Source organism: Corvus hawaiiensis, unplaced genomic scaffold, assembly GCF_020740725.1.
Source record: "Corvus hawaiiensis isolate bCorHaw1 unplaced genomic scaffold, bCorHaw1.pri.cur scaffold_172_ctg1, whole genome shotgun sequence".
In the NCBI taxonomy this organism is placed as follows: Eukaryota; Metazoa; Chordata; class Aves; order Passeriformes; family Corvidae; genus Corvus; species Corvus hawaiiensis.
In genome coordinates, this window is record NW_025963289.1 from 17,949 (window position 1) to 44,464 (window position 26,516).

Below are 26,516 nucleotides of genomic sequence, written 5' to 3' on the forward strand. Positions count from 1 at the left end.
GTTTTGAGGTCAAAACTGGGGTTTGGGGTCAAGCTTGGGATTTTGGATGTCAAGATTGGGGTTGTGAAGTTTGAGATTGGAGCTTTGGAGGTTCAGGTTGGGGTTTTGGGGTTCGAGACGGGGGTTTGGGGGGTTGAGGTTGGAATTTTGAAGGTCACAATTGACATTTTGGGGTCACAATTGGCATTTTGGGGTCGAGTTTGGGATTTTGGAGAGCACAGTTGGGGTTTTGAAGTTCAAGGTTGGCTTTTGGAAATCATGGTTGGCTTTTGGGGTCGTGGCTGGGGTTTGGATCACCAAATTTGGGGTTTTGAACATCGAGATCGGAGCTTTGGGGCTTGAGATTGGAGGTTTGGGGTGACAGCTGGCATTCTGGGGGTCGTGGGCAGGGTTTTGGGGTTGAGGGGTGGCTTGGAGGGAATTCCCAACCCCAACAACCAGGACCGAAACCAACCCACACAACGACCCAACCTCCACCGGAGAAGGAAGAAATTCCACAAAACACCCCTTTGCCAAACATCGGCGGGGCGGAGCCCCAAACCCAATAAAAACCTGACCTCCTGCCATCCCAAAATCCCAGTTCCCACCCTTCCCACTCCTCCCGGCGCTCGCTGCGGAGATAACGGTGTTTGTTTTCTGGGTGGAAATAGCGCCAGGTGTGCGGGAGCGGCTGGAAAAGCAGGAAAATGGCAACCAAAGAGTTTGGGGTGGGTCCTGAGGGGGGGGAGGATGGGGAGGGGAGGCTCCAGGGGGTCCCTGATTTCCCTTCCAGGGATTTTGGAAGAGTTGGGATGTTGCTTGTGGCCATCTCTGAGCCCCCACTCAGGGTGGGGTTTGATAATTGACACTCTGTGGTGACCAACACTGACCCAATGATGACCCAACCGTGACCCAACCCTGACCCAACGATGATCCAAGGGGTCCCAATGACATTCCCGATGTCCAGGAGCGGTCCTGGAAGAGCCGTGGCCACTCCATCGTTGCGTCACCGAAGAGGGTGGAAGGTTTGGTCCCTTCCCAACCCGGGAGCAAAGGTTCCTTTCCCGCCGCTTCTTCCTGCGGCTCCGCCAGCTCCGAGCACATTCCGGCTCTGGCATGGTGCCGGTGGAGGAGCCGTGACAGGGAAAATGAAAGTTTCTGTCTTTCATCTCCACTTCTTCCTCTTCCTCCTTTTCATCCCCGAAAGAAGAACGAGTGAGTAGGGCTGGAATGGGATTTTTTTTTGCTTGGGGGTCTTTTTTTTGGGAAAACAAGGTGGGATGGGAGGCGACGTCATCTCCTCCTGAGATTTTCCGTGGGGATCCCCTGTGGAAGGGAGACTTCACCCCCATCACCTCCATTCCTTGGATAAAATCTCCCTCTCCGAGGTCTCATCCCATTATGGGGTGGATGGGAGCGGAGCAGGGGTCCATGGGGAGGGATTGGGATCTGCAGGGATGGATTGGGATCCGCAGGGATCTGCAGGGATGGGTCAGGGGTCCATGGGGAGGGATTGGGATCCACAGGGATGGATTGGGATCTGCAGGGATCTGCAGGGATGGGTCAGGGGTCCATGGGGAGGGATTGGGATCTGCAGGGATGGATTGGGATCGGCAGGGATGGGTCAGGGGTCCATGGGGAGGGATTGGGATCCACAGGGATGGATTGGGATCTGCAGGGATGGGTCGGGGGTCCATGGGGAGGGATTGGGATCCACAGGGATGGATTGGGATCCACAGGGATCTGCAGGGATGGATTGGGATCGGCAGGGATGGGTCAGGGGTCCATGGGGAGGGATTGGGGTCTATGGGGATGGATTGGGATCTATGGGGATGGGTCGGGGGTCTCTGGGGAGGGATTGGGGTCCGCAGGGATGGATTGGGATCCACAGGGAGGGATTGGGATCCACAGGGATCTGCAGGATGGGTCAGGATCTGCAGGGATGGGTCGAGGGTCCATGGGGAGGGATTGGGATCCACAGGGATGGATTGGGATCCACAGAGATGGGTCAGGGGTCTATGGGGAGGGATTGGGATCCACAGGGATGTGTCAGGGATCAGCAGGGATGTGTCAGGGATCAGCAGGGATGGATTTGGGGTCCTGGGAGATGGATCAAGATCCACAGGAATGGGTCAGGGGTCCCTGAGGATGTGTCAGGGGTCCATAGGGATGGATCAGAGGTCCCTGAGGGAGCATTGGGGGTCCTGGGAGATGGATCAGGGATCTATGGGGATGGGTCAGGGGTCCCTGAGGATGGGTCAGGGGTCCATAGGGATGGATCGGAGGTCCCTGGGGGTGCATTGGGGGTCCTGGGAGATGGATCAGGGATTTGTGGGGATGGATCAGGGGTCTCTGGACATGGACTGGAGGTTGCTCAGGGTGCATTGGAGGCCCACAGAGATGGGTCAGGGGTCCACAGGTCCACAGGGAGGGGTCAGGGGTCCACAGGGATGCATCAGGAGTTCGTGGGAATGAGTCAGGGGTCCCTGGGGATGGACTGAGGGTCCCTGAGGGTGCACCGGGGTCCAGGGAGATGGATCAGGATCCACAGGGATGGGTCAGGGGTCCATGGGAATGGACTGGGGGGTCCATGGCGATGAGTTGGGGGTCCACAGGGATGGGTCAAGTCTCCAGAGGGATGGGTCAGGTGTCCATAGGGACGGGTCATGGATCGATGGGTCCACAGGTGTGGGTTGGAGGTCCACAGGGATAAGTCAGGGATCCAGGGAGACGGATCAGGAACCTCAGGGATGGATCAGGTGCCGCTCCCCACTTCCCCCCATCCTTATCTGGTAACACCATCGGGACATTCCGGGAGCTCCTTATCAGACCCCCCCTCCCCCCCATTCGTCTCTGGCTCTTCCTGGTTCCCCATCCCCCTCCTCCTCCTCCGCATCCCCCCCGCCACCAATCCCAGCGGTTGGGGAGCATTGGAGCTGGGAAACCTCGTTAAGCGGCCGCGTTAATTACACCAGAGCGGCTCATCAAAGCGGCCGCAGCTGGAGATCCTCAAGGAAGAGCAATCAGGCTGGGAAAACGCGGATTCCGTAGGCAACGGGGCTTTTTTTTGGGGACGTTTTAAGTGGTTTTTTTAGGAGCTATTTTTGTTAATTCAGGTTGGGGTTGGTTTTTTTCTTCCTCCAAGCCGGAAATTTTCCAAAAGAAACTTAGGACAATTTGAGTCACCCTTGGGTGAGGGCAAAGTGTCCCCGTGGCTCCGAAGGTGGCCCATGAGCCGATCTGAGTCAGCTCAGAGGTGTCACGGTCCTGGCGCTCACCTGGGCACTCACCTGGGCACTCACCTGGGCACGTGCCACGGATCCACGGTCCTGTGTGGGGAACGCAGGATTGTCACCGCTTCCCTCTGGGAAATGAAACTTGGAACTCCAGGAAGAGAAAGAGCAAAGGCGAGGGAGGACCAAGGTCCAGGTGGGAAAGGAGCAGTGAGAAATGAAAGTGAAGCTGATAACGGGAGAGATAAGAGATCACCTGGATGGCTACCTGGAATTGATAGTGGCACGTGGGGCTGATAACGGCTACCTGGAATTGATAACGCTACCTGCGGCCGATAAGGGCACGTGGGGAAGGGCTGGGGGAGATCCAAGGGGTGCAGAGGGGCGGGAATGCGGGAATAAAAGCGGGAGATGCCGAGGCTCTCGTCACCCTTGGGGTGATGGGGAGGAGGGGGAGGCGCTCGGTGTTCCCAAAATTGAGGAATTGTGACTTAAAGGGAACATTCCAGAGGGTCACACCTGCTCAAGGTGGGTCCAAACCCTTGCCATGAGCCCCAGAAGGTACCAGGGGGGTCAAAAAAACCACGGGGACAATGGGAACATCGAGTCCAGGACATGCCAAGCCCATCCCAGACTGGGACTTTCCTCTCTCTCCGCAGCATCTGGGAGCACTGTGGGACCCCCAACCACAGACACCTCCAAGCCCCACACGGAAAATGGGAATGGGACAACCACAACAACCAAAACCAACACCAGCAACACCACGGGAAGTTCCACAGCGCTTACACGAACCTGGAGCAACGTTACACCCAGGAGTAACTCTGAGGCATCCTCGACCATATCTGCAGGAACAAGTAAGCCCAACGCACTTCCTAACTCTACATGCACCAACACCACTACAGCAAACACTACCACCACTAAATCCATCACCACCTCCACAACTACAAGTAACAGCACTACAACCATGAGCACAAGCTCCACAGTCGACAGTGGCAGCTTTACACTTACAAATAGCAGCACTACACCCACCACTAGCACTCCCATACCAACAAGTACCAGCACTGCGCACACCAGTAACAGCTCTGCAAAAAACGGTAGTAGCTCTAAATCCAGCACCATCTCTACATCCACCAGCACCAGCTCCACACCCACTACTAGCAGCTCTGAAACTGCAAGTAGCACCTCTACACCCACCAGTAGTAGCTCTACATCCAGCGCCACCACTACACTAACAACCACTAGCAGTTCAGCTCATACAAGTAGCAGCTCTACGCCCATCACCACATCTACACCCACCAGCAGCGCCTCCATACTCACCAGTAGTATCTCTACACCTACAAGTAGCAGCTCCACACTCACCAGTACTATCTCTACAACTAGAAGTAGCAGCACTACACTCACCACCATCTCTACACCCACCACTACTGGCCCTACAACCAGTGCCACCTCTACACTAACAACCAGTAGCGCTTCAACGCCTACAAGTAGCAGCTCTACACCCACCAGTAGCGCATCTACACCCACCAGCAGCAGCTCCATAATCACCACTAGCCGCTCAACACCCACCAGTGGCAGCTCTACACCCACCACTAGCACTCCCATACCAACAAGTACCAGCACTGCGCACACCACTAGCACCTCTGCAACAACCGGTAGTAGCTCTACATCCAGCACCATCTCTACACCCACCAGCACCACCTCCATACCCACCACTAGCAGCTCTGAAACTGCAAGTAGCACCTCTACACCCACCAGTAGTAGCCCTACATCCAGCACCACCTCTCCAATAACAACCACTAGCAGTTCAACGCCTACAAGTAGCAGCTCTACACCCACCAGTAGCGCATCTACACCCACCAGCAGCAGCTCCATAATCACCACGAGCAGCTCAACCCCCACCAGCAGCGGCTCTGCAACCTCCAGTAGCACTCCCACACCAACAAGTACCAGCTCTGTGCACACCACTAGCACCTCTGCAACAACCGGTAGTAGCTCTACACCCACCAGTAGCATATCTACACCCACCAGCACCACCTCCATACCCACCACTAGCAGCTCTGAAACTACAAGTACCAACATTCCACACACCACTAGTAGCTCTACACACACCACTGCCACTAGACCCACTGCTAGCAGCTCTGAAACTGCAAGCAGCAGCCCTACACCCACCACTACTGGCTCTACAACCAGTGCCACCTCTACACTAACAACCAGTGGCACTTCAACGCCTACAAGTAGCAGCTCTACACCCACCAGTAGCGCATCTACACCCACCAGCAGCAGCTCCATAATCACCACGAGCAGCTCAACACCCACCAGTGGCAGCTCTGCAACCTCAAGTAGCACCCCCACACCAACAATTACCCGCTCTGTGCACACCACTAGCACCTCTGCAACAACCGGTAGTAGCTCTACACCCACCAGTAGCACATCTACACCCACCAGCACCACCTCCATACCCACCACTAGCAGCTCTGAAACTACAAGTACCAACACTCCACACACCACTAGTAGCTCTACACACACCACTGCCACTACACCCACCGCTAGCAGCTCTGAAACTACAAGTAGCAGCCCTGCACCCACCACTACTGGCTCTACAACCAGTGCCACCTCTACACTAACAACCAGTGGCACTTCAACGCCTACAAGTAGCAGCTCTACACCCACCAGTAGCGCATCTACACCCACCAGCAGCAGCTCCATAATCACCACGAGCAGCTCAACCCCCACCAGTGGCAGCTCTGCAACCTCCAGTAGCACCCCCACACCAACAATTACCAGCTCTGTGCACACCACTAGCAGCTCTGCAACAACCGGTAGTAGCTCTACACCCACCAGTAGTAGCCCTACATCCAGCACCACCTCTCCAATAACAACCACTAGCAGTTCAACTCCTACAAGTAGTAGCTCTACACCCAGCAGTAGCACATCTACACCCACCAGCACCACCTCCATACCCACCACTAGCAGCTCTGAAACTACAAGTACCAACACTCCACACACCACTAGTAGCTCTACACACACCACTGCCACTACACCCACCACTAGCAGCTCTGAAACTACAAGTAGCAGCCCTACACCCACCACTACTGGCTCTACAACCAGTGCCACCTCTACACTAACAACCAGTGGCACTTCAACGCCTACAAGTAGTAGCTCTACATCCAGCGCCACCTCTCCAATAACAACCACGAGCAGTTCAACGCCTACAAGGAGCAGCTCTACACCCACCAGTAGCGCATCTACACCCACCAGCAGCAGCTCCATAATCACCACCAGCAGCTCAACACCCACCAGTGGCAGCTCTGCAACCTCCAGTAGCACCCCCACACCAACAAGTACCAGCTCTGTGCACACCACTAGCACCTCTGCAACAACCGGTAGTAGCTCTACATCCAGCACCATCTCTACACCCACCAGCACCAGCTCCATACCCACCACTAGCAGCTCTGAAACTGCAAGTAGCACTTCTACACCCACCAGTAGTAGCTCTACATCCAGCGCCACCTCTCCAATAACAACCACTAGCAGTTCAACGCCTACAAGGAGCAGCTCTACACCCACCAGTAGCGCATCTACACCCACCAGCAGCAGCTCCATAATCACCACTAGCCGCTCCACACCCACCAGTGGCAGCTCTACACCCACCACTAGCACTCTCATACCAACAAGTACCAGCACTGCGCACAGCACTAGCAGCTCTGCAACAACCGATAGTAGCTCTACATCCAGCACCATCTCTACACCCACCAGCACCACCTCCATACCCACCACTAGCAGCTCTGAAACTGCAAGTAGCACCTCTACACCCACCAGTAGTAGCTCTACATCCAGCGCCACCTCTCCAATAACAACCACTAGCAGCTCAACACCCACCAGCAGCGGCTCTGCAACCTCCAGTAGCACTCCCACACCAACAAGTACCAGCTCTGTGCACACCACTAGCACCTCTGCAACAACCGGTAGTAGCTCTACACCCACCAGTAGCATATCTACACCCACCAGCACCACCTCCATACCCACCACTAGCAGCTCTGAAACTACAAGTACCAACATTCCACACACCACTAGTAGCTCTACACACACCACTGCCACTAGACCCACTGCTAGCAGCTCTGAAACTACAAGTAGCAGCCCTAAACCCACCACTACTGGCTCTACAACCAGTGCCACCTCTACACTAACAACCAGTGGCACTTCAACGCCTACAAGTAGCAGCTCTACACCCACCAGTAGCGCATCTACACCCACCAGCAGCAGCTCCATAATCACCACGAGCAGCTCAACACCCACCAGTGGCAGCTCTGCAACCTCAAGTAGCACCCCCACACCAACAATTACCCGCTCTGTGCACACCACTAGCACCTCTGCAACAACCGGTAGTAGCTCTACACCCACCAGTAGCACATCTACACCCACCAGCACCACCTCCATACCCACCACTAGCAGCTCTGAAACTACAAGTACCAACACTCCACACACCACTAGTAGCTCTACACACACCACTGCCACTACACCCACCGCTAGCAGCTCTGAAACTACAAGTAGCAGCCCTACACCCACCACTACTGGCTCTACAACCAGTGCCACCTCTACACTAACAACCAGTGGCACTTCAACGCCTACAAGTAGCAGCTCTACACCCACCAGTAGCGCATCTACACCCACCAGCAGCAGCTCCATAATCACCACGAGCAGCTCAACCCCCACCAGTGGCAGCTCTGCAACCTCCAGTAGCACCCCCACACGAACAATTACCAGCTCTGTGCACACCACTAGCAGCTCTGCAACAACCGGTAGTAGCTCTACACCCACCAGTAGTAGCCCTACATCCAGCACCACCTCTCCAATAACAACCACTAGCAGTTCAACTCCTACAAGTAGTAGCTCTACACCCAGCAGTAGCACATCTACACCCACCAGCACCACCTCCATACCCACCACTAGCAGCTCTGAAACTACAAGTACCAACACTCCACACACCACTAGTAGCTCTACACACACCACTGCCACTACACCCACCCCTAGCAGCTCTGAAACTACAAGTAGCAGCCCTACACCCACCACTACTGGCTCTACAACCAGTGCCACCTCTACACTAACAACCAGTGGCACTTCAACGCCTACAAGTAGTAGCTCTACATCCAGCGCCACCTCTCCAATAACAACCACGAGCAGTTCAACGCCTACAAGGAGCAGCTCTACACCCACCAGTAGCGCATCTACACCCACCAGCAGCAGCTCCATAATCACCACCAGCAGCTCAACACCCACCAGTGGCAGCTCTGCAACCTCCAGTAGCACCCCCACACCAACAAGTACCAGCTCTGTGCACACCACTAGCACCTCTGCAACAACCGGTAGTAGCTCTACATCCAGCACCATCTCTACACCCACCAGCACCAGCTCCATACCCACCACTAGCAGCTCTGAAACTGCAAGTAGCACTTCTACACCCACCAGTAGTAGCTCTACATCCAGCGCCACCTCTCCAATAACAACCACTAGCAGTTCAACGCCTACAAGGAGCAGCTCTACACCCACCAGTAGCGCATCTACACCCACCAGCAGCAGCTCCATAATCACCACTAGCCGCTCAACACCCACCAGTGGCAGCTCTACACCCACCACTAGCACTCTCATACCAACAAGTACCAGCACTGCGCACAGCACTAGCAGCTCTGCAACAACCGATAGTAGCTCTACATCCAGCACCATCTCTACACCCACCAGCACCACCTCCATACCCACCACTAGCAGCTCTGAAACTACAAGTACCAACACTCCACACACCACTAGTAGCTCTACACACACCACTGCCACTACACCCACCGCTAGCAGCTCTGAAACTACAAGTAGCAGCCCTACACCCACCACTACTGGCTCTACAACCAGTGCCACCTCTACACTAACAACCAGTGGCACTTCAACGCCTACAAGTAGCAGCTCTACACCCACCAGTAGCGCATCTACACCCACCAGCAGCAGCTCCATAATCACCACGAGCAGCTCAACCCCCACCAGTGGCAGCCCTACATCCAGCACCACCTCTCCAATAACAACCACTAGCAGTTCAACTCCTACAAGTAGTAGCTCTATACCCAGCAGTAGCACATCTACACCCACCAGCACCACCTCCATACCCACCACTAGCAGCTCTGAAACTACAAGTACCAACACTCCACACACCACTAGTAGCTCTACACACACCACTGCCACTACACCCACCACTAGCAGCTCTGAAACTACAAGTAGCAGCCCTACACCCACCACTACTGGCTCTACAACCAGTGCCACCTCTACACTAACAACCAGTGGCACTTCAACGCCTACAAGTAGTAGCTCTACATCCAGCGCCACCTCTCCAATAACAACCACGAGCAGTTCAACGCCTACAAGTAGCAGCTCTACACCCACCAGTAGCGCATCTACACCCACCAGCAGCAGCTCCATAATCACCACGAGCAGCTCAACACCCACCAGTGGCAGCTCTGCAACCTCAAGTAGCACCCCCACACCAACAATTACCCGCTCTGTGCACACCACTAGCACCTCTGCAACAACCGGTAGTAGCTCTACACCCACCAGTAGCACATCTACACCCACCAGCACCACCTCCATACCCACCACTAGCAGCTCTGAAACTACAAGTACCAACACTCCACACACCACTAGTAGCTCTACACACACCACTGCCACTACACCCACCGCTAGCAGCTCTGAAACTACAAGTAGCAGCCCTACACCCACCACTACTGGCTCTACAACCAGTGCCACCTCTACACTAACAACCAGTGGCACTTCAACGCCTACAAGTAGCAGCTCTACACCCACCAGTAGCGCATCTACACCCACCAGCAGCAGCTCCATAATCACCACGAGCAGCTCAACCCCCACCAGTGGCAGCTCTGCAACCTCCAGTAGCACCCCCACACGAACAATTACCAGCTCTGTGCACACCACTAGCAGCTCTGCAACAACCGGTAGTAGCTCTACACCCACCAGTAGTAGCCCTACATCCAGCACCACCTCTCCAATAACAACCACTAGCAGTTCAACTCCTACAAGTAGTAGCTCTACACCCAGCAGTAGCACATCTACACCCACCAGCACCACCTCCATACCCACCACTAGCAGCTCTGAAACTACAAGTACCAACACTCCACACACCACTAGTAGCTCTACACACACCACTGCCACTACACCCACCACTAGCAGCTCTGAAACTACAAGTAGCAGCCCTACACCCACCACTACTGGCTCTACAACCAGTGCCACCTCTACACTAACAACCAGTGGCACTTCAACGCCTACAAGTAGTAGCTCTACATCCAGCGCCACCTCTCCAATAACAACCACGAGCAGTTCAACGCCTACAAGGAGCAGCTCAACACCCACCAGTGGCAGCTCTGCAACCTCCAGTAGCACCCCCACACCAACAAGTACCAGCTCTGTGCACACCACTAGCACCTCTGCAACAACCGGTAGTAGCTCTACATCCAGCACCATCTCTACACCCACCAGCACCAGCTCCATACCCACCACTAGCAGCTCTGAAACTGCAAGTAGCACTTCTACACCCACCAGTAGTAGCTCTACATCCAGCGCCACCTCTCCAATAACAACCACTAGCAGTTCAACGCCTACAAGGAGCAGCTCTACACCCACCAGTAGCGCATCTACACCCACCAGCAGCAGCTCCATAATCACCACTAGCCGCTCCACACCCACCAGTGGCAGCTCTACACCCACCACTAGCACTCCCATACCAACAAGCACCAGCTCTGTGCACACCACTAGCAGCTCTGCAACAACCGGTAGTAGCTCTACATCCAGCACCATCTCTACACCCACCAGCACCACCTCCATACCCACCACTAGCAGCTCTGAAACTGCAAGTAGCACCTCTACACCCACCAGTAGTAGCTCTACATCCAGCGCCACCTCTCCAATAACAACCACTAGCAGCTCAACACCCACCAGCAGCGGCTCTGCAACCTCCAGTAGCACTCCCACACCAACAAGTACCAGCTCTGTGCACACCACTAGCACCTCTGCAACAACCGGTAGTAGCTCTACACCCACCAGTAGCATATCTACACCCACCAGCACCACCTCCATACCCACCACTAGCAGCTCTGAAACTACAAGTACCAACATTCCACACACCACTAGTAGCTCTACACACACCACTGCCACTAGACCCACTGCTAGCAGCTCTGAAACTACAAGTAGCAGCCCTAAACCCACCACTACTGGCTCTACAACCAGTGCCACCTCTACACTAACAACCAGTGGCACTTCAACGCCTACAAGTAGCAGCTCTACACCCACCAGTAGCGCATCTACACCCACCAGCAGCAGCTCCATAATCACCACGAGCAGCTCAACACCCACCAGTGGCAGCTCTGCAACCTCAAGTAGCACCCCCACACCAACAATTACCCGCTCTGTGCACACCACTAGCACCTCTGCAACAACCGGTAGTAGCTCTACACCCACCAGTAGCACATCTACACCCACCAGCACCACCTCCATACCCACCACTAGCAGCTCTGAAACTACAAGTACCAACACTCCACACACCACTAGTAGCTCTACACACACCACTGCCACTACACCCACCGCTAGCAGCTCTGAAACTACAAGTAGCAGCCCTACACCCACCACTACTGGCTCTACAACCAGTGCCACCTCTACACTAACAACCAGTGGCACTTCAACGCCTACAAGTAGCAGCTCTACACCCACCAGTAGCGCATCTACACCCACCAGCAGCAGCTCCATAATCACCACGAGCAGCTCAACCCCCACCAGTGGCAGCTCTGCAACCTCCAGTAGCACCCCCACACGAACAATTACCAGCTCTGTGCACACCACTAGCAGCTCTGCAACAACCGGTAGTAGCTCTACACCCACCAGTAGTAGCCCTACATCCAGCACCACCTCTCCAATAACAACCACTAGCAGTTCAACTCCTACAAGTAGTAGCTCTACACCCAGCAGTAGCACATCTACACCCACCAGCACCACCTCCATACCCACCACTAGCAGCTCTGAAACTACAAGTACCAACACTCCACACACCACTAGTAGCTCTACACACACCACTGCCACTACACCCACCACTAGCAGCTCTGAAACTACAAGTAGCAGCCCTACACCCACCACTACTGGCTCTACAACCAGTGCCACCTCTACACTAACAACCAGTGGCACTTCAACGCCTACAAGTAGTAGCTCTACATCCAGCGCCACCTCTCCAATAACAACCACGAGCAGTTCAACGCCTACAAGGAGCAGCTCTACACCCACCAGTAGCGCATCTACACCCACCAGCAGCAGCTCCATAATCACCACGAGCAGCTCAACACCCACCAGTGGCAGCTCTACACCCACCACTAGCACTCTCATACCAACAAGTACCAGCACTGCGCACAGCACTAGCACCTCTGCAACAACCGGTAGTAGCTCTACATCCAGCACCATCTCTACACCCACCAGCACCACCTCCATACCCACCACTAGCAGCTCTGAAACTGCAAGTAGCACCTCTACACCCACCAGTAGTAGCTCTACATCCAGCGCCACCTCTCCAATAACAACCACTAGCAGCTCAACACCCACCAGCAGCGGCTCTGCAACCTCCAGTAGCACTCCCACACCAACAAGTACCAGCTCTGTGCACACCACTAGCACCTCTGCAACAACCGGTAGTAGCTCTACACCCACCAGTAGCATATCTACACCCACCAGCACCACCTCCATACCCACCACTAGCAGCTCTGAAACTACAAGTGCCAACACTCCACACACCACTAGTAGCTCTACACACACCACTGCCACTACACCCACCGCTAGCAGCTCTGAAACTACAAGTAGCAGCCCTACACCCACCACTACTGGCTCTACAACCAGTGCCACCTCTACACTAACAACCAGTAGCGCTTCAACGCCTACAAGTAGCAGCTCTACACCCACCAGTAGCTCATCTACACCCACCAGCAGCAGCTCCATAATCACCACTAGCCGCTCAACACCCACCAGTGGCAGCTCTACACCCACCACTAGCACTCTCATACCAACAAGTACCAGCACTGCGCACACGACTAGCAGCTCTGCAACAACCGGTAGTAGCTCTACATCCAGCACCATCTCTACACCCACCAGCACCACCTCCATACCCACCACTAGCAGCTCTGAAACTGCAAGTAGCACCTCTACACCCACCAGTAGTAGCTCTACATCCAGCGCCACCTCTCCAATAACAACCATGAGCAGTTCAACGCCTACAAGTAGCAGCTCTACACCCACCAGTAGCGCATCTACACCCACCAGCAGCAGCTCCATAATCACCACTAGCAGCTCAACACCCACCAGCAGCGGCTCTGCAACCTCCAGTAGCACTCCCACACCAACAAGTACCAGCTCTGTGCGCACCACTAGCACCTCTGCAACAACCGGTAGTAGCTCTACACCCACCAGTAGCATATCTACACCCACCAGCACCACCTCCATACCCACCACTAGCAGCTCTGAAACTACAAGTACCAACATTCCACACACCACTAGTAGCTCTACACACACCACTGCCACTACACCCACCACTAGCAGCTCTGAAACTACAAGTAGCAGCCCTACACCCACCACTACTGGCTCTACAACCAGTGCCACCTCTACACTAACAACCAGTGGCACTTCAACGCCTACAAGTAGTAGCTCTACATCCAGCGCCACCTCTCCAATAACAACCACGAGCAGTTCAACGCCTACAAGGAGCAGCTCTACACCCACCAGTAGCGCATCTACACCCACCAGCAGCAGCTCCATAATCACCACTAGCAGCTCAACACCCACCAGCAGCGGCTCTGCAACCTCCAGTAGCACTCCCACACCAACAAGTACCAGCTCTGTGCGCACCACTAGCACCTCTGCAACAACCGGTAGTAGCACTACACCCACCATTAGCATATCTACACCCACCAGCACCACCTCCATACCCACCACTAGCAGCTCTGAAACTACAAGTACCAACATTCCACACACCACTAGTAGCTCTACACACACCACTGCCACTACACCCACCACTAGCAGCTCTGAAACTACAAGTAGCAGCCCTACACCCACCACTACTGGCTCTACAACCAGTGCCACCTCTACACTAACAACCAGTGGCACTTCAACGCCTACAAGTAGTAGCTCTACATCCAGCGCCACCTCTCCAATAACAACCACGAGCAGTTCAACGCCTACAAGGAGCAGCTCTACACCCACCAGTAGCGCATCTACACCCACCAGCAGCAGCTCCATAATCACCACTAGCCGCTCAACACCCACCAGTGGCAGCTCTACACCCACCACTAGCACTCTCATACCAACAAGTACCAGCACTGCGCACAGCACTAGCAGCTCTGCAACAACCGATAGTAGCTCTACATCCAGCACCATCTCTACACCCACCAGCACCACCTCCATACCCACCACTAGCAGCTCTGAAACTACAAGTACCAACACTCCACACACCACTAGTAGCTCTACACACACCACTGCCACTACACCCACCGCTAGCAGCTCTGAAACTACAAGTAGCAGCCCTACACCCGCCATGAATGGCTCTACAACCAGTGCCACCTCTACACTAACAACCAGTGGCACTTCAACGCCTACAAGTAGCAGCTCTACACCCACCAGTAGCGCATCTACACCCACCAGCAGCAGCTCCATAATCACCACGAGCAGCTCAACCCCCACCAGTGGCAGCCCTACATCCAGCACCACCTCTCCAATAACAACCACTAGCAGTTCAACTCCTACAAGTAGTAGCTCTACACCCAGCAGTAGCACATCTACACCCACCAGCACCACCTCCATACCCACCACTAGCAGCTCTGAAACTACAAGTACCAACACTCCACACACCACTAGTAGCTCTACACACACCACTGCCACTACACCCACCGCTAGCAGCTCTGAAACTACAAGTAGCAGCCCTACACCCACCACTACTGGCTCTACAACCAGTGCCACCTCTACACTAACAACCAGTGGCACTTCAACGCCTACAAGTAGCAGCTCTACACCCACCAGTAGCGCATCTACACCCACCAGCAGCAGCTCCATAATCACCACGAGCAGCTCAACCCCCACCAGTGGCAGCTCTGCAACCTCCAGTAGCACCCCCACACGAACAATTACCAGCTCTGTGCACACCACTAGCAGCTCTGCAACAACCGGTAGTAGCTCTACACCCACCAGTAGTAGCCCTACATCCAGCACCACCTCTCCAATAACAACCACTAGCAGTTCAACTCCTACAAGTAGTAGCTCTACACCCAGCAGTAGCACATCTACACCCACCAGCACCACCTCCATACCCACCACTAGCAGCTCTGAAACTACAAGTACCAACACTCCACACACCACTAGTAGCTCTACACACACCACTGCCACTACACCCACCACTAGCAGCTCTGAAACTACAAGTAGCAGCCCTACACCCACCACTACTGGCTCTACAACCAGTGCCACCTCTACACTAACAACCAGTGGCACTTCAACGCCTACAAGTAGTAGCTCTACATCCAGCGCCACCTCTCCAATAACAACCACGAGCAGTTCAACGCCTACAAGGAGCAGCTCAACACCCACCAGTGGCAGCTCTGCAACCTCCAGTAGCACCCCCACACCAACAAGTACCAGCTCTGTGCACACCACTAGCACCTCTGCAACAACCGGTAGTAGCTCTACATCCAGCACCATCTCTACACCCACCAGCACCAGCTCCATACCCACCACTAGCAGCTCTGAAACTGCAAGTAGCACTTCTACACCCACCAGTAGTAGCTCTACATCCAGCGCCACCTCTCCAATAACAACCACTAGCAGTTCAACGCCTACAAGGAGCAGCTCTACACCCACCAGTAGCGCATCTACACCCACCAGCAGCAGCTCCATAATCACCACTAGCCGCTCCACACCCACCAGTGGCAGCTCTACACCCACCACTAGCACTCTCATACCAACAAGTACCAGCACTGCGCACAGCACTAGCAGCTCTGCAACAACCGATAGTAGCTCTACATCCAGCACCATCTCTACACCCACCAGCACCACCTCCATACCCACCACTAGCAGCTCTGAAACTGCAAGTAGCACCTCTACACCCACCAGTAGTAGCTCTACATCCAGCGCCACCTCTCCAATAACAACCACTAGCAGCTCAACACCCACCAGCAGCGGCTCTGCAACCTCCAGTAGCACTCCCACACCAACAAGTACCAGCTCTGTGCACACCACTAGCACCTCTGCAACAACCGGTAGTAGCTCTACACCCACCAGTAGCATATCTACACCCACCAGCACCACCTCCATACCCACCACTAGCAGCTCTGAAACTACAAGTACCAACATTCCACACACCACTAGTAGCTCTACACACACCACTGCCACTAGACCCACTGCTAGCAGCTCTGAAACTACAAGTAGCAGCCCTAAACCCACCACTACTGGCTCTACAACCAGTGCCACCTCTACACTAACAACCAGTGGCACTTCAACGCCTACAAGTAGCAGCTCTACACCCACCAGTAGCGCATCTACACCCACCAGCAGCAGCTCCATAATCACCACGAGCAGCTCAACACCCACCAGTGGCAGCTCTGCAACCTCAAGTAGCACCCCCACACCAACAATTACCCGCTCTGTGCACACCACTAGCACCTCTGCAACAACCGGTAGTAGCTCTACACCCACCAGTAGCACATCTACACCCACCAGCACCACCTCCATACCCACCACTAGCAGCTCTGAAACTACAAGTACCAACACTCCACACACCACTAGTAGCTCTACACACACCACTGCCACTACACCCACCGCTAGCAGCTCTGAAACTACAAGTAGCAGCCCTACACCCACCACTACTGGCTCTACAACCAGTGCCACCTCTACACTAACAACCAGTGGCACTTCAACGCCTACAAGTAGCAGCTCTACACCCACCAGTAGCGCATCTACACCCACCAGCAGCAGCTCCATAATCACCACGAGCAGCTCAACCCCCACCAGTGGCAGCTCTGCAACCTCCAGTAGCACCCCCACACGAACAATTACCAGCTCTGTGCACACCACTAGCAGCTCTGCAACAACCGGTAGTAGCTCTACACCCACCAGTAGTAGCCCTACATCCAGCACCACCTCTCCAATAACAACCACTAGCAGTTCAACTCCTACAAGTAGTAGCTCTACACCCAGCAGTAGCACATCTACACCCACCAGCACCACCTCCATACCCACCACTAGCAGCTCTGAAACTACAAGTACCAACACTCCACACACCACTAGTAGCTCTACACACACCACTGCCACTACACCCACCCCTAGCAGCTCTGAAACTACAAGTAGCAGCCCTACACCCACCACTACTGGCTCTACAACCAGTGCCACCTCTACACTAACAACCAGTGGCACTTCAACGCCTACAAGTAGTAGCTCTACATCCAGCGCCACCTCTCCAATAACAACCACGAGCAGTTCAACGCCTACAAGGAGCAGCTCTACACCCACCAGTAGCGCATCTACACCCACCAGCAGCAGCTCCATAATCACCACCAGCAGCTCAACACCCACCAGTGGCAGCTCTGCAACCTCCAGTAGCACCCCCACACCAACAAGTACCAGCTCTGTGCACACCACTAGCACCTCTGCAACAACCGGTAGTAGCTCTACATCCAGCACCATCTCTACACCCACCAGCACCAGCTCCATACCCACCACTAGCAGCTCTGAAACTGCAAGTAGCACTTCTACACCCACCAGTAGTAGCTCTACATCCAGCGCCACCTCTCCAATAACAACCACTAGCAGTTCAACGCCTACAAGGAGCAGCTCTACACCCACCAGTAGCGCATCTACACCCACCAGCAGCAGCTCCATAATCACCACTAGCCGCTCAACACCCACCAGTGGCAGCTCTACACCCACCACTAGCACTCTCATACCAACAAGTACCAGCACTGCGCACAGCACTAGCAGCTCTGCAACAACCGATAGTAGCTCTACATCCAGCACCATCTCTACACCCACCAGCACCACCTCCATACCCACCACTAGCAGCTCTGAAACTACAAGTACCAACACTCCACACACCACTAGTAGCTCTACACACACCACTGCCACTACACCCACCGCTAGCAGCTCTGAAACTACAAGTAGCAGCCCTACACCCACCACTACTGGCTCTACAACCAGTGCCACCTCTACACTAACAACCAGTGGCACTTCAACGCCTACAAGTAGCAGCTCTACACCCACCAGTAGCGCATCTACACCCACCAGCAGCAGCTCCATAATCACCACGAGCAGCTCAACCCCCACCAGTGGCAGCCCTACATCCAGCACCACCTCTCCAATAACAACCACTAGCAGTTCAACTCCTACAAGTAGTAGCTCTATACCCAGCAGTAGCACATCTACACCCACCAGCACCACCTCCATACCCACCACTAGCAGCTCTGAAACTACAAGTACCAACACTCCACACACCACTAGTAGCTCTACACACACCACTGCCACTACACCCACCACTAGCAGCTCTGAAACTACAAGTAGCAGCCCTACACCCACCACTACTGGCTCTACAACCAGTGCCACCTCTACACTAACAACCAGTGGCACTTCAACGCCTACAAGTAGTAGCTCTACATCCAGCGCCACCTCTCCAATAACAACCACGAGCAGTTCAACGCCTACAAGGAGCAGCTCTACACCCACCAGTAGCGCATCTACACCCACCAGCAGCAGCTCCATAATCACCACTAGCCGCTCCACACCCACCAGTGGCAGCTCTACACCCACCACTAGCACTCCCATACCAACAAGTACCAGCTCTGTGCACACCACTAGCACCTCTGCAACAACCGGTAGTAGCTCTACACCCACCAGTAGCATATCTACACCCACCAGCACCACCTCCATACCCACCACTAGCAGCTCTGAAACTACAAGTACCAACATTCCACACACCACTAGTAGCTCTACACACACCACTGCCACTAGACCCACTGCTAGCAGCTCTGAAACTACAAGTAGCAGCCCTAAACCCACCACTACTGGCTCTACAACCAGTGCCACCTCTACACTAACAACCAGTGGCACTTCAACGCCTACAAGTAGCAGCTCTACACCCACCAGTAGCGCATCTACACCCACCAGCAGCAGCTCCATAATCACCACGAGCAGCTCAACACCCACCAGTGGCAGCTCTGCAACCTCAAGTAGCACCCCCACACCAACAATTACCCGCTCTGTGCACACCACTAGCACCTCTGCAACAACCGGTAGTAGCTCTACACCCACCAGTAGCACATCTACACCCACCAGCACCACCTCCATACCCACCACTAGCAGCTCTGAAACTACAAGTACCAACACTCCACACACCACTAGTAGCTCTACACACACCACTGCCACTACACCCACCGCTAGCAGCTCTGAAACTACAAGTAGCAGCCCTACACCCACCACTACTGGCTCTACAACCAGTGCCACCTCTACACTAACAACCAGTGGCACTTCAACGCCTACAAGTAGCAGCTCTACACCCACCAGTAGCGCATCTACACCCACCAGCAGCAGCTCCATAATCACCACGAGCAGCTCAACCCCCACCAGTGGCAGCTCTGCAACCTCCAGTAGCACCCCCACACGAACAATTACCAGCTCTGTGCACACCACTAGCAGCTCTGCAACAACCGGTAGTAGCTCTACACCCACCAGTAGTAGCCCTACATCCAGCACCACCTCTCCAATAACAACCACTAGCAGTTCAACTCCTACAAGTAGTAGCTCTACACCCAGCAGTAGCACATCTACACCCACCAGCACCACCTCCATACCCACCACTAGCAGCTCTGAAACTACAAGTACCAACACTCCACACACCACTAGTAGCTCTACACACACCACTGCCACTACACCCACCACTAGCAGCTCTGAAACTACAAGTAGCAGCCCTACACCCACCACTACTGGCTCTACAACCAGTGCCACCTCTACACTAACAACCAGTGGCACTTCAACGCCTACAAGTAGTAGCTCTACATCCAGCGCCACCTCTCCAATAACAACCACGAGCAGTTCAACGCCTACAAGGAGCAGCTCAACACCCACCAGTGGCAGCTCTGCAACCTCCAGTAGCACCCCCACACCAACAAGTACCAGCTCTGTGCACACCACTAGCACCTCTGCAACAACCGGTAGTAGCTCTACATCCAGCACCATCTCTACACCCACCAGCACCAGCTCCATACCCACCACTAGCAGCTCTGAAACTGCAAGTAGCACTTCTACACCCACCAGTAGTAGCTCTACATCCAGCGCCACCTCTCCAATAACAACCACTAGCAGTTCAACGCCTACAAGGAGCAGCTCTACACCCACCAGTAGCGCATCTACACCCACCAGCAGCAGCTCCATAATCACCACTAGCCGCTCCACACCCACCAGTGGCAGCTCTACACCCACCACTAGCACTCCCATACCAACAAGCACCAGCTCTGTGCACACCACTAGCAGCTCTGCAACAACCGGTAGTAGCTCTACATCCAGCACCATCTCTACACCCACCAGCACCACCTCCATACCCACCACTAGCAGCTCTGAAACTGCAAGTAGCACCTCTACACCCACCAGTAGTAGCTCTACATCCAGCGCCACCTCTCCAATAACAACCACTAGCAGCTCAACACCCACCAGCAGCGGCTCTGCAACCTCCAGTAGCACTCCCACACCAACAAGTACCAGCTCTGTGCACACCACTAGCACCTCTGCAACAACCGGTAGTAGCTCTACACCCACCAGTAGCATATCTACACCCACCAGCACCACCTCCATACCCACCACTAGCAGCTCTGAAACTACAAGTACCAACATTCCACACACCACTAGTAGCTCTACACACACCACTGCCACTAGACCCACTGCTAGCAGCTCTGAAACTACAAGTAGCAGCCCTAAACCCACCACTACTGGCTCTACAACCAGTGCCACCTCTACACTAACAACCAGTGGCACTTCAACGCCTACAAGTAGCAGCTCTACACCCACCAGTAGCGCATCTACACCCACCAGCAGCAGCTCCATAATCACCACGAGCAGCTCAACACCCACCAGTGGCAGCTCTGCAACCTCAAGTAGCACCCCCACACCAACAATTACCCGCTCTGTGCACACCACTAGCACCTCTGCAACAACCGGTAGTAGCTCTACACCCACCAGTAGCACATCTACACCCACCAGCACCACCTCCATACCCACCACTAGCAGCTCTGAAACTACAAGTACCAACACTCCACACACCACTAGTAGCTCTACACACACCACTGCCACTACACCCACCGCTAGCAGCTCTGAAACTACAAGTAGCAGCCCTACACCCACCACTACTGGCTCTACAACCAGTGCCACCTCTACACTAACAACCAGTGGCACTTCAACGCCTACAAGTAGCAGCTCTACACCCACCAGTAGCGCATCTACACCCACCAGCAGCAGCTCCATAATCACCACGAGCAGCTCAACCCCCACCAGTGGCAGCTCTGCAACCTCCAGTAGCACCCCCACACGAACAATTACCAGCTCTGTGCACACCACTAGCAGCTCTGCAACAACCGGTAGTAGCTCTACACCCACCAGTAGTAGCCCTACATCCAGCACCACCTCTCCAATAACAACCACTAGCAGTTCAACTCCTACAAGTAGTAGCTCTACACCCAGCAGTAGCACATCTACACCCACCAGCACCACCTCCATACCCACCACTAGCAGCTCTGAAACTACAAGTACCAACACTCCACACACCACTAGTAGCTCTACACACACCACTGCCACTACACCCACCACTAGCAGCTCTGAAACTACAAGTAGCAGCCCTACACCCACCACTACTGGCTCTACAACCAGTGCCACCTCTACACTAACAACCAGTGGCACTTCAACGCCTACAAGTAGTAGCTCTACATCCAGCGCCACCTCTCCAATAACAACCACGAGCAGTTCAACGCCTACAAGGAGCAGCTCTACACCCACCAGTAGCGCATCTACACCCACCAGCAGCAGCTCCATAATCACCACGAGCAGCTCAACACCCACCAGTGGCAGCTCTACACCCACCACTAGCACTCTCATACCAACAAGTACCAGCACTGCGCACAGCACTAGCACCTCTGCAACAACCGGTAGTAGCTCTACATCCAGCACCATCTCTACACCCACCAGCACCACCTCCATACCCACCACTAGCAGCTCTGAAACTGCAAGTAGCACCTCTACACCCACCAGTAGTAGCTCTACATCCAGCGCCACCTCTCCAATAACAACCACTAGCAGCTCAACACCCACCAGCAGCGGCTCTGCAACCTCCAGTAGCACTCCCACACCAACAAGTACCAGCTCTGTGCACACCACTAGCACCTCTGCAACAACCGGTAGTAGCTCTACACCCACCAGTAGCATATCTACACCCACCAGCACCACCTCCATACCCACCACTAGCAGCTCTGAAACTACAAGTGCCAACACTCCACACACCACTAGTAGCTCTACACACACCACTGCCACTACACCCACCGCTAGCAGCTCTGAAACTACAAGTAGCAGCCCTACACCCACCACTACTGGCTCTACAACCAGTGCCACCTCTACACTAACAACCAGTAGCGCTTCAACGCCTACAAGTAGCAGCTCTACACCCACCAGTAGCTCATCTACACCCACCAGCAGCAGCTCCATAATCACCACTAGCCGCTCAACACCCACCAGTGGCAGCTCTACACCCACCACTAGCACTCTCATACCAACAAGTACCAGCACTGCGCACACGACTAGCAGCTCTGCAACAACCGGTAGTAGCTCTACATCCAGCACCATCTCTACACCCACCAGCACCACCTCCATACCCACCACTAGCAGCTCTGAAACTGCAAGTAGCACCTCTACACCCACCAGTAGTAGCTCTACATCCAGCGCCACCTCTCCAATAACAACCATGAGCAGTTCAACGCCTACAAGTAGCAGCTCTACACCCACCAGTAGCGCATCTACACCCACCAGCAGCAGCTCCATAATCACCACTAGCAGCTCAACACCCACCAGCAGCGGCTCTGCAACCTCCAGTAGCACTCCCACACCAACAAGTACCAGCTCTGTGCGCACCACTAGCACCTCTGCAACAACCGGTAGTAGCTCTACACCCACCAGTAGCATATCTACACCCACCAGCACCACCTCCATACCCACCACTAGCAGCTCTGAAACTACAAGTACCAACATTCCACACACCACTAGTAGCTCTACACACACCACTGCCACTACACCCACCACTAGCAGCTCTGAAACTACAAGTAGCAGCCCTACACCCACCACTACTGGCTCTACAACCAGTGCCACCTCTACACTAACAACCAGTGGCACTTCAACGCCTACAAGTAGTAGCTCTACATCCAGCGCCACCTCTCCAATAACAACCACGAGCAGTTCAACGCCTACAAGGAGCAGCTCTACACCCACCAGTAGCGCATCTACACCCACCAGCAGCAGCTCCATAATCACCACTAGCAGCTCAACACCCACCAGCAGCGGCTCTGCAACCTCCAGTAGCACTCCCACACCAACAAGTACCAGCTCTGTGCGCACCACTAGCACCTCTGCAACAACCGGTAGTAGCACTACACCCACCATTAGCATATCTACACCCACCAGCACCACCTCCATACCCACCACTAGCAGCTCTGAAACTACAAGTACCAACATTCCACACACCACTAGTAGCTCTACACACACCACTGCCACTACACCCACCACTAGCAGCTCTGAAACTACAAGTAGCAGCCCTACACCCACCACTACTGGCTCTACAACCAGTGCCACCTCTACACTAACAACCAGTGGCACTTCAACGCCTACAAGTAGTAGCTCTACATCCAGCGCCACCTCTCCAATAACAACCACGAGCAGTTCAACGCCTACAAGGAGCAGCTCTACACCCACCAGTAGCGCATCTACACCCACCAGCAGCAGCTCCATAATCACCACTAGCCGCTCAACACCCACCAGTGGCAGCTCTACACCCACCACTAGCACTCTCATACCAACAAGTACCAGCACTGCGCACAGCACTAGCAGCTCTGCAACAACCGATAGTAGCTCTACATCCAGCACCATCTCTACACCCACCAGCACCACCTCCATACCCACCACTAGCAGCTCTGAAACTACAAGTACCAACACTCCACACACCACTAGTAGCTCTACACACACCACTGCCACTACACCCACCGCTAGCAGCTCTGAAACTACAAGTAGCAGCCCTACACCCGCCATGAATGGCTCTACAACCAGTGCCACCTCTACACTAACAACCAGTGGCACTTCAACGCCTACAAGTAGCAGCTCTACACCCACCAGTAGCGCATCTACACCCACCAGCAGCAGCTCCATAATCACCACGAGCAGCTCAACCCCCACCAGTGGCAGCCCTACATCCAGCACCACCTCTCCAATAACAACCACTAGCAGTTCAACTCCTACAAGTAGTAGCTCTACACCCAGCAGTAGCACATCTACACCCACCAGCACCACCTCCATACCCACCACTAGCAGCTCTGAAACTACAAGTACCAACACTCCACACACCACTAGTAGCTCTACACACACCACTGCCACTACACCCACCGCTAGCAGCTCTGAAACTACAAGTAGCAGCCCTACACCCACCACTACTGGCTCTACAACCAGTGCCACCTCTACACTAACAACCAGTGGCACTTCAACGCCTACAAGTAGCAGCTCTACACCCACCAGTAGCGCATCTACACCCACCAGCAGCAGCTCCATAATCACCACGAGCAGCTCAACCCCCACCAGTGGCAGCTCTGCAACCTCCAGTAGCACCCCCACACGAACAATTACCAGCTCTGTGCACACCACTAGCAGCTCTGCAACAACCGGTAGTAGCTCTACACCCACCAGTAGTAGCCCTACATCCAGCACCACCTCTCCAATAACAACCACTAGCAGTTCAACTCCTACAAGTAGTAGCTCTACACCCAGCAGTAGCACATCTACACCCACCAGCACCACCTCCATACCCACCACTAGCAGCTCTGAAACTACAAGTACCAACACTCCACACACCACTAGTAGCTCTACACACACCACTGCCACTACACCCACCCCTAGCAGCTCTGAAACTACAAGTAGCAGCCCTACACCCACCACTACTGGCTCTACAACCAGTGCCACCTCTACACTAACAACCAGTGGCACTTCAACGCCTACAAGTAGTAGCTCTACATCCAGCGCCACCTCTCCAATAACAACCACGAGCAGTTCAACGCCTACAAGGAGCAGCTCAACACCCACCAGTGGCAGCTCTGCAACCTCCAGTAGCACCCCCACACCAACAAGTACCAGCTCTGTGCACACCACTAGCACCTCTGCAACAACCGGTAGTAGCTCTACATCCAGCACCATCTCTACACCCACCAGCACCAGCTCCATACCCACCACTAGCAGCTCTGAAACTGCAAGTAGCACTTCTACACCCACCAGTAGTAGCTCTACATCCAGCGCCACCTCTCCAATAACAACCACTAGCAGTTCAACGCCTACAAGGAGCAGCTCTACACCCACCAGTAGCGCATCTACACCCACCAGCAGCAGCTCCATAATCACCACTAGCCGCTCCACACCCACCAGTGGCAGCTCTACACCCACCACTAGCACTCCCATACCAACAAGCACCAGCTCTGTGCACACCACTAGCAGCTCTGCAACAACCGGTAGTAGCTCTACATCCAGCACCATCTCTACACCCACCAGCACCACCTCCATACCCACCACTAGCAGCTCTGAAACTGCAAGTAGCACCTCTACACCCACCAGTAGTAGCTCTACATCCAGCGCCACCTCTCCAATAACAACCACTAGCAGCTCAACACCCACCAGCAGCGGCTCTGCAACCTCCAGTAGCACTCCCACACCAACAAGTACCAGCTCTGTGCACACCACTAGCACCTCTGCAACAACCGGTAGTAGCTCTACACCCACCAGTAGCATATCTACACCCACCAGCACCACCTCCATACCCACCACTAGCAGCTCTGAAACTACAAGTACCAACATTCCACACACCACTAGTAGCTCTACACACACCACTGCCACTAGACCCACTGCTAGCAGCTCTGAAACTACAAGTAGCAGCCCTAAACCCACCACTACTGGCTCTACAACCAGTGCCACCTC

The 26,516-nt window shown here is 54.4% G+C and overlaps 1 protein-coding gene across 1 annotated transcript; it reads left to right on the plus strand.

Annotated features, from left to right (window-relative positions):
• Positions 1-6,606: 6,606 nt before the first annotated feature.
• On the plus strand, positions 6,607-26,163 carry LOC125320851 (putative protein TPRXL; the record flags this gene model as incomplete). The annotated part of the gene is made up of 7 exons (XM_048293272.1): positions 6,607-6,660; positions 6,870-6,886; positions 6,933-7,146; positions 24,186-24,262; positions 24,741-24,823; positions 25,659-25,678; positions 26,122-26,163. Coding segments are annotated over 7 exons (507 nt in total), but the record flags the coding sequence as incomplete, so codon positions are not given.
• Positions 26,164-26,516: the final 353 nt, after the last annotated feature.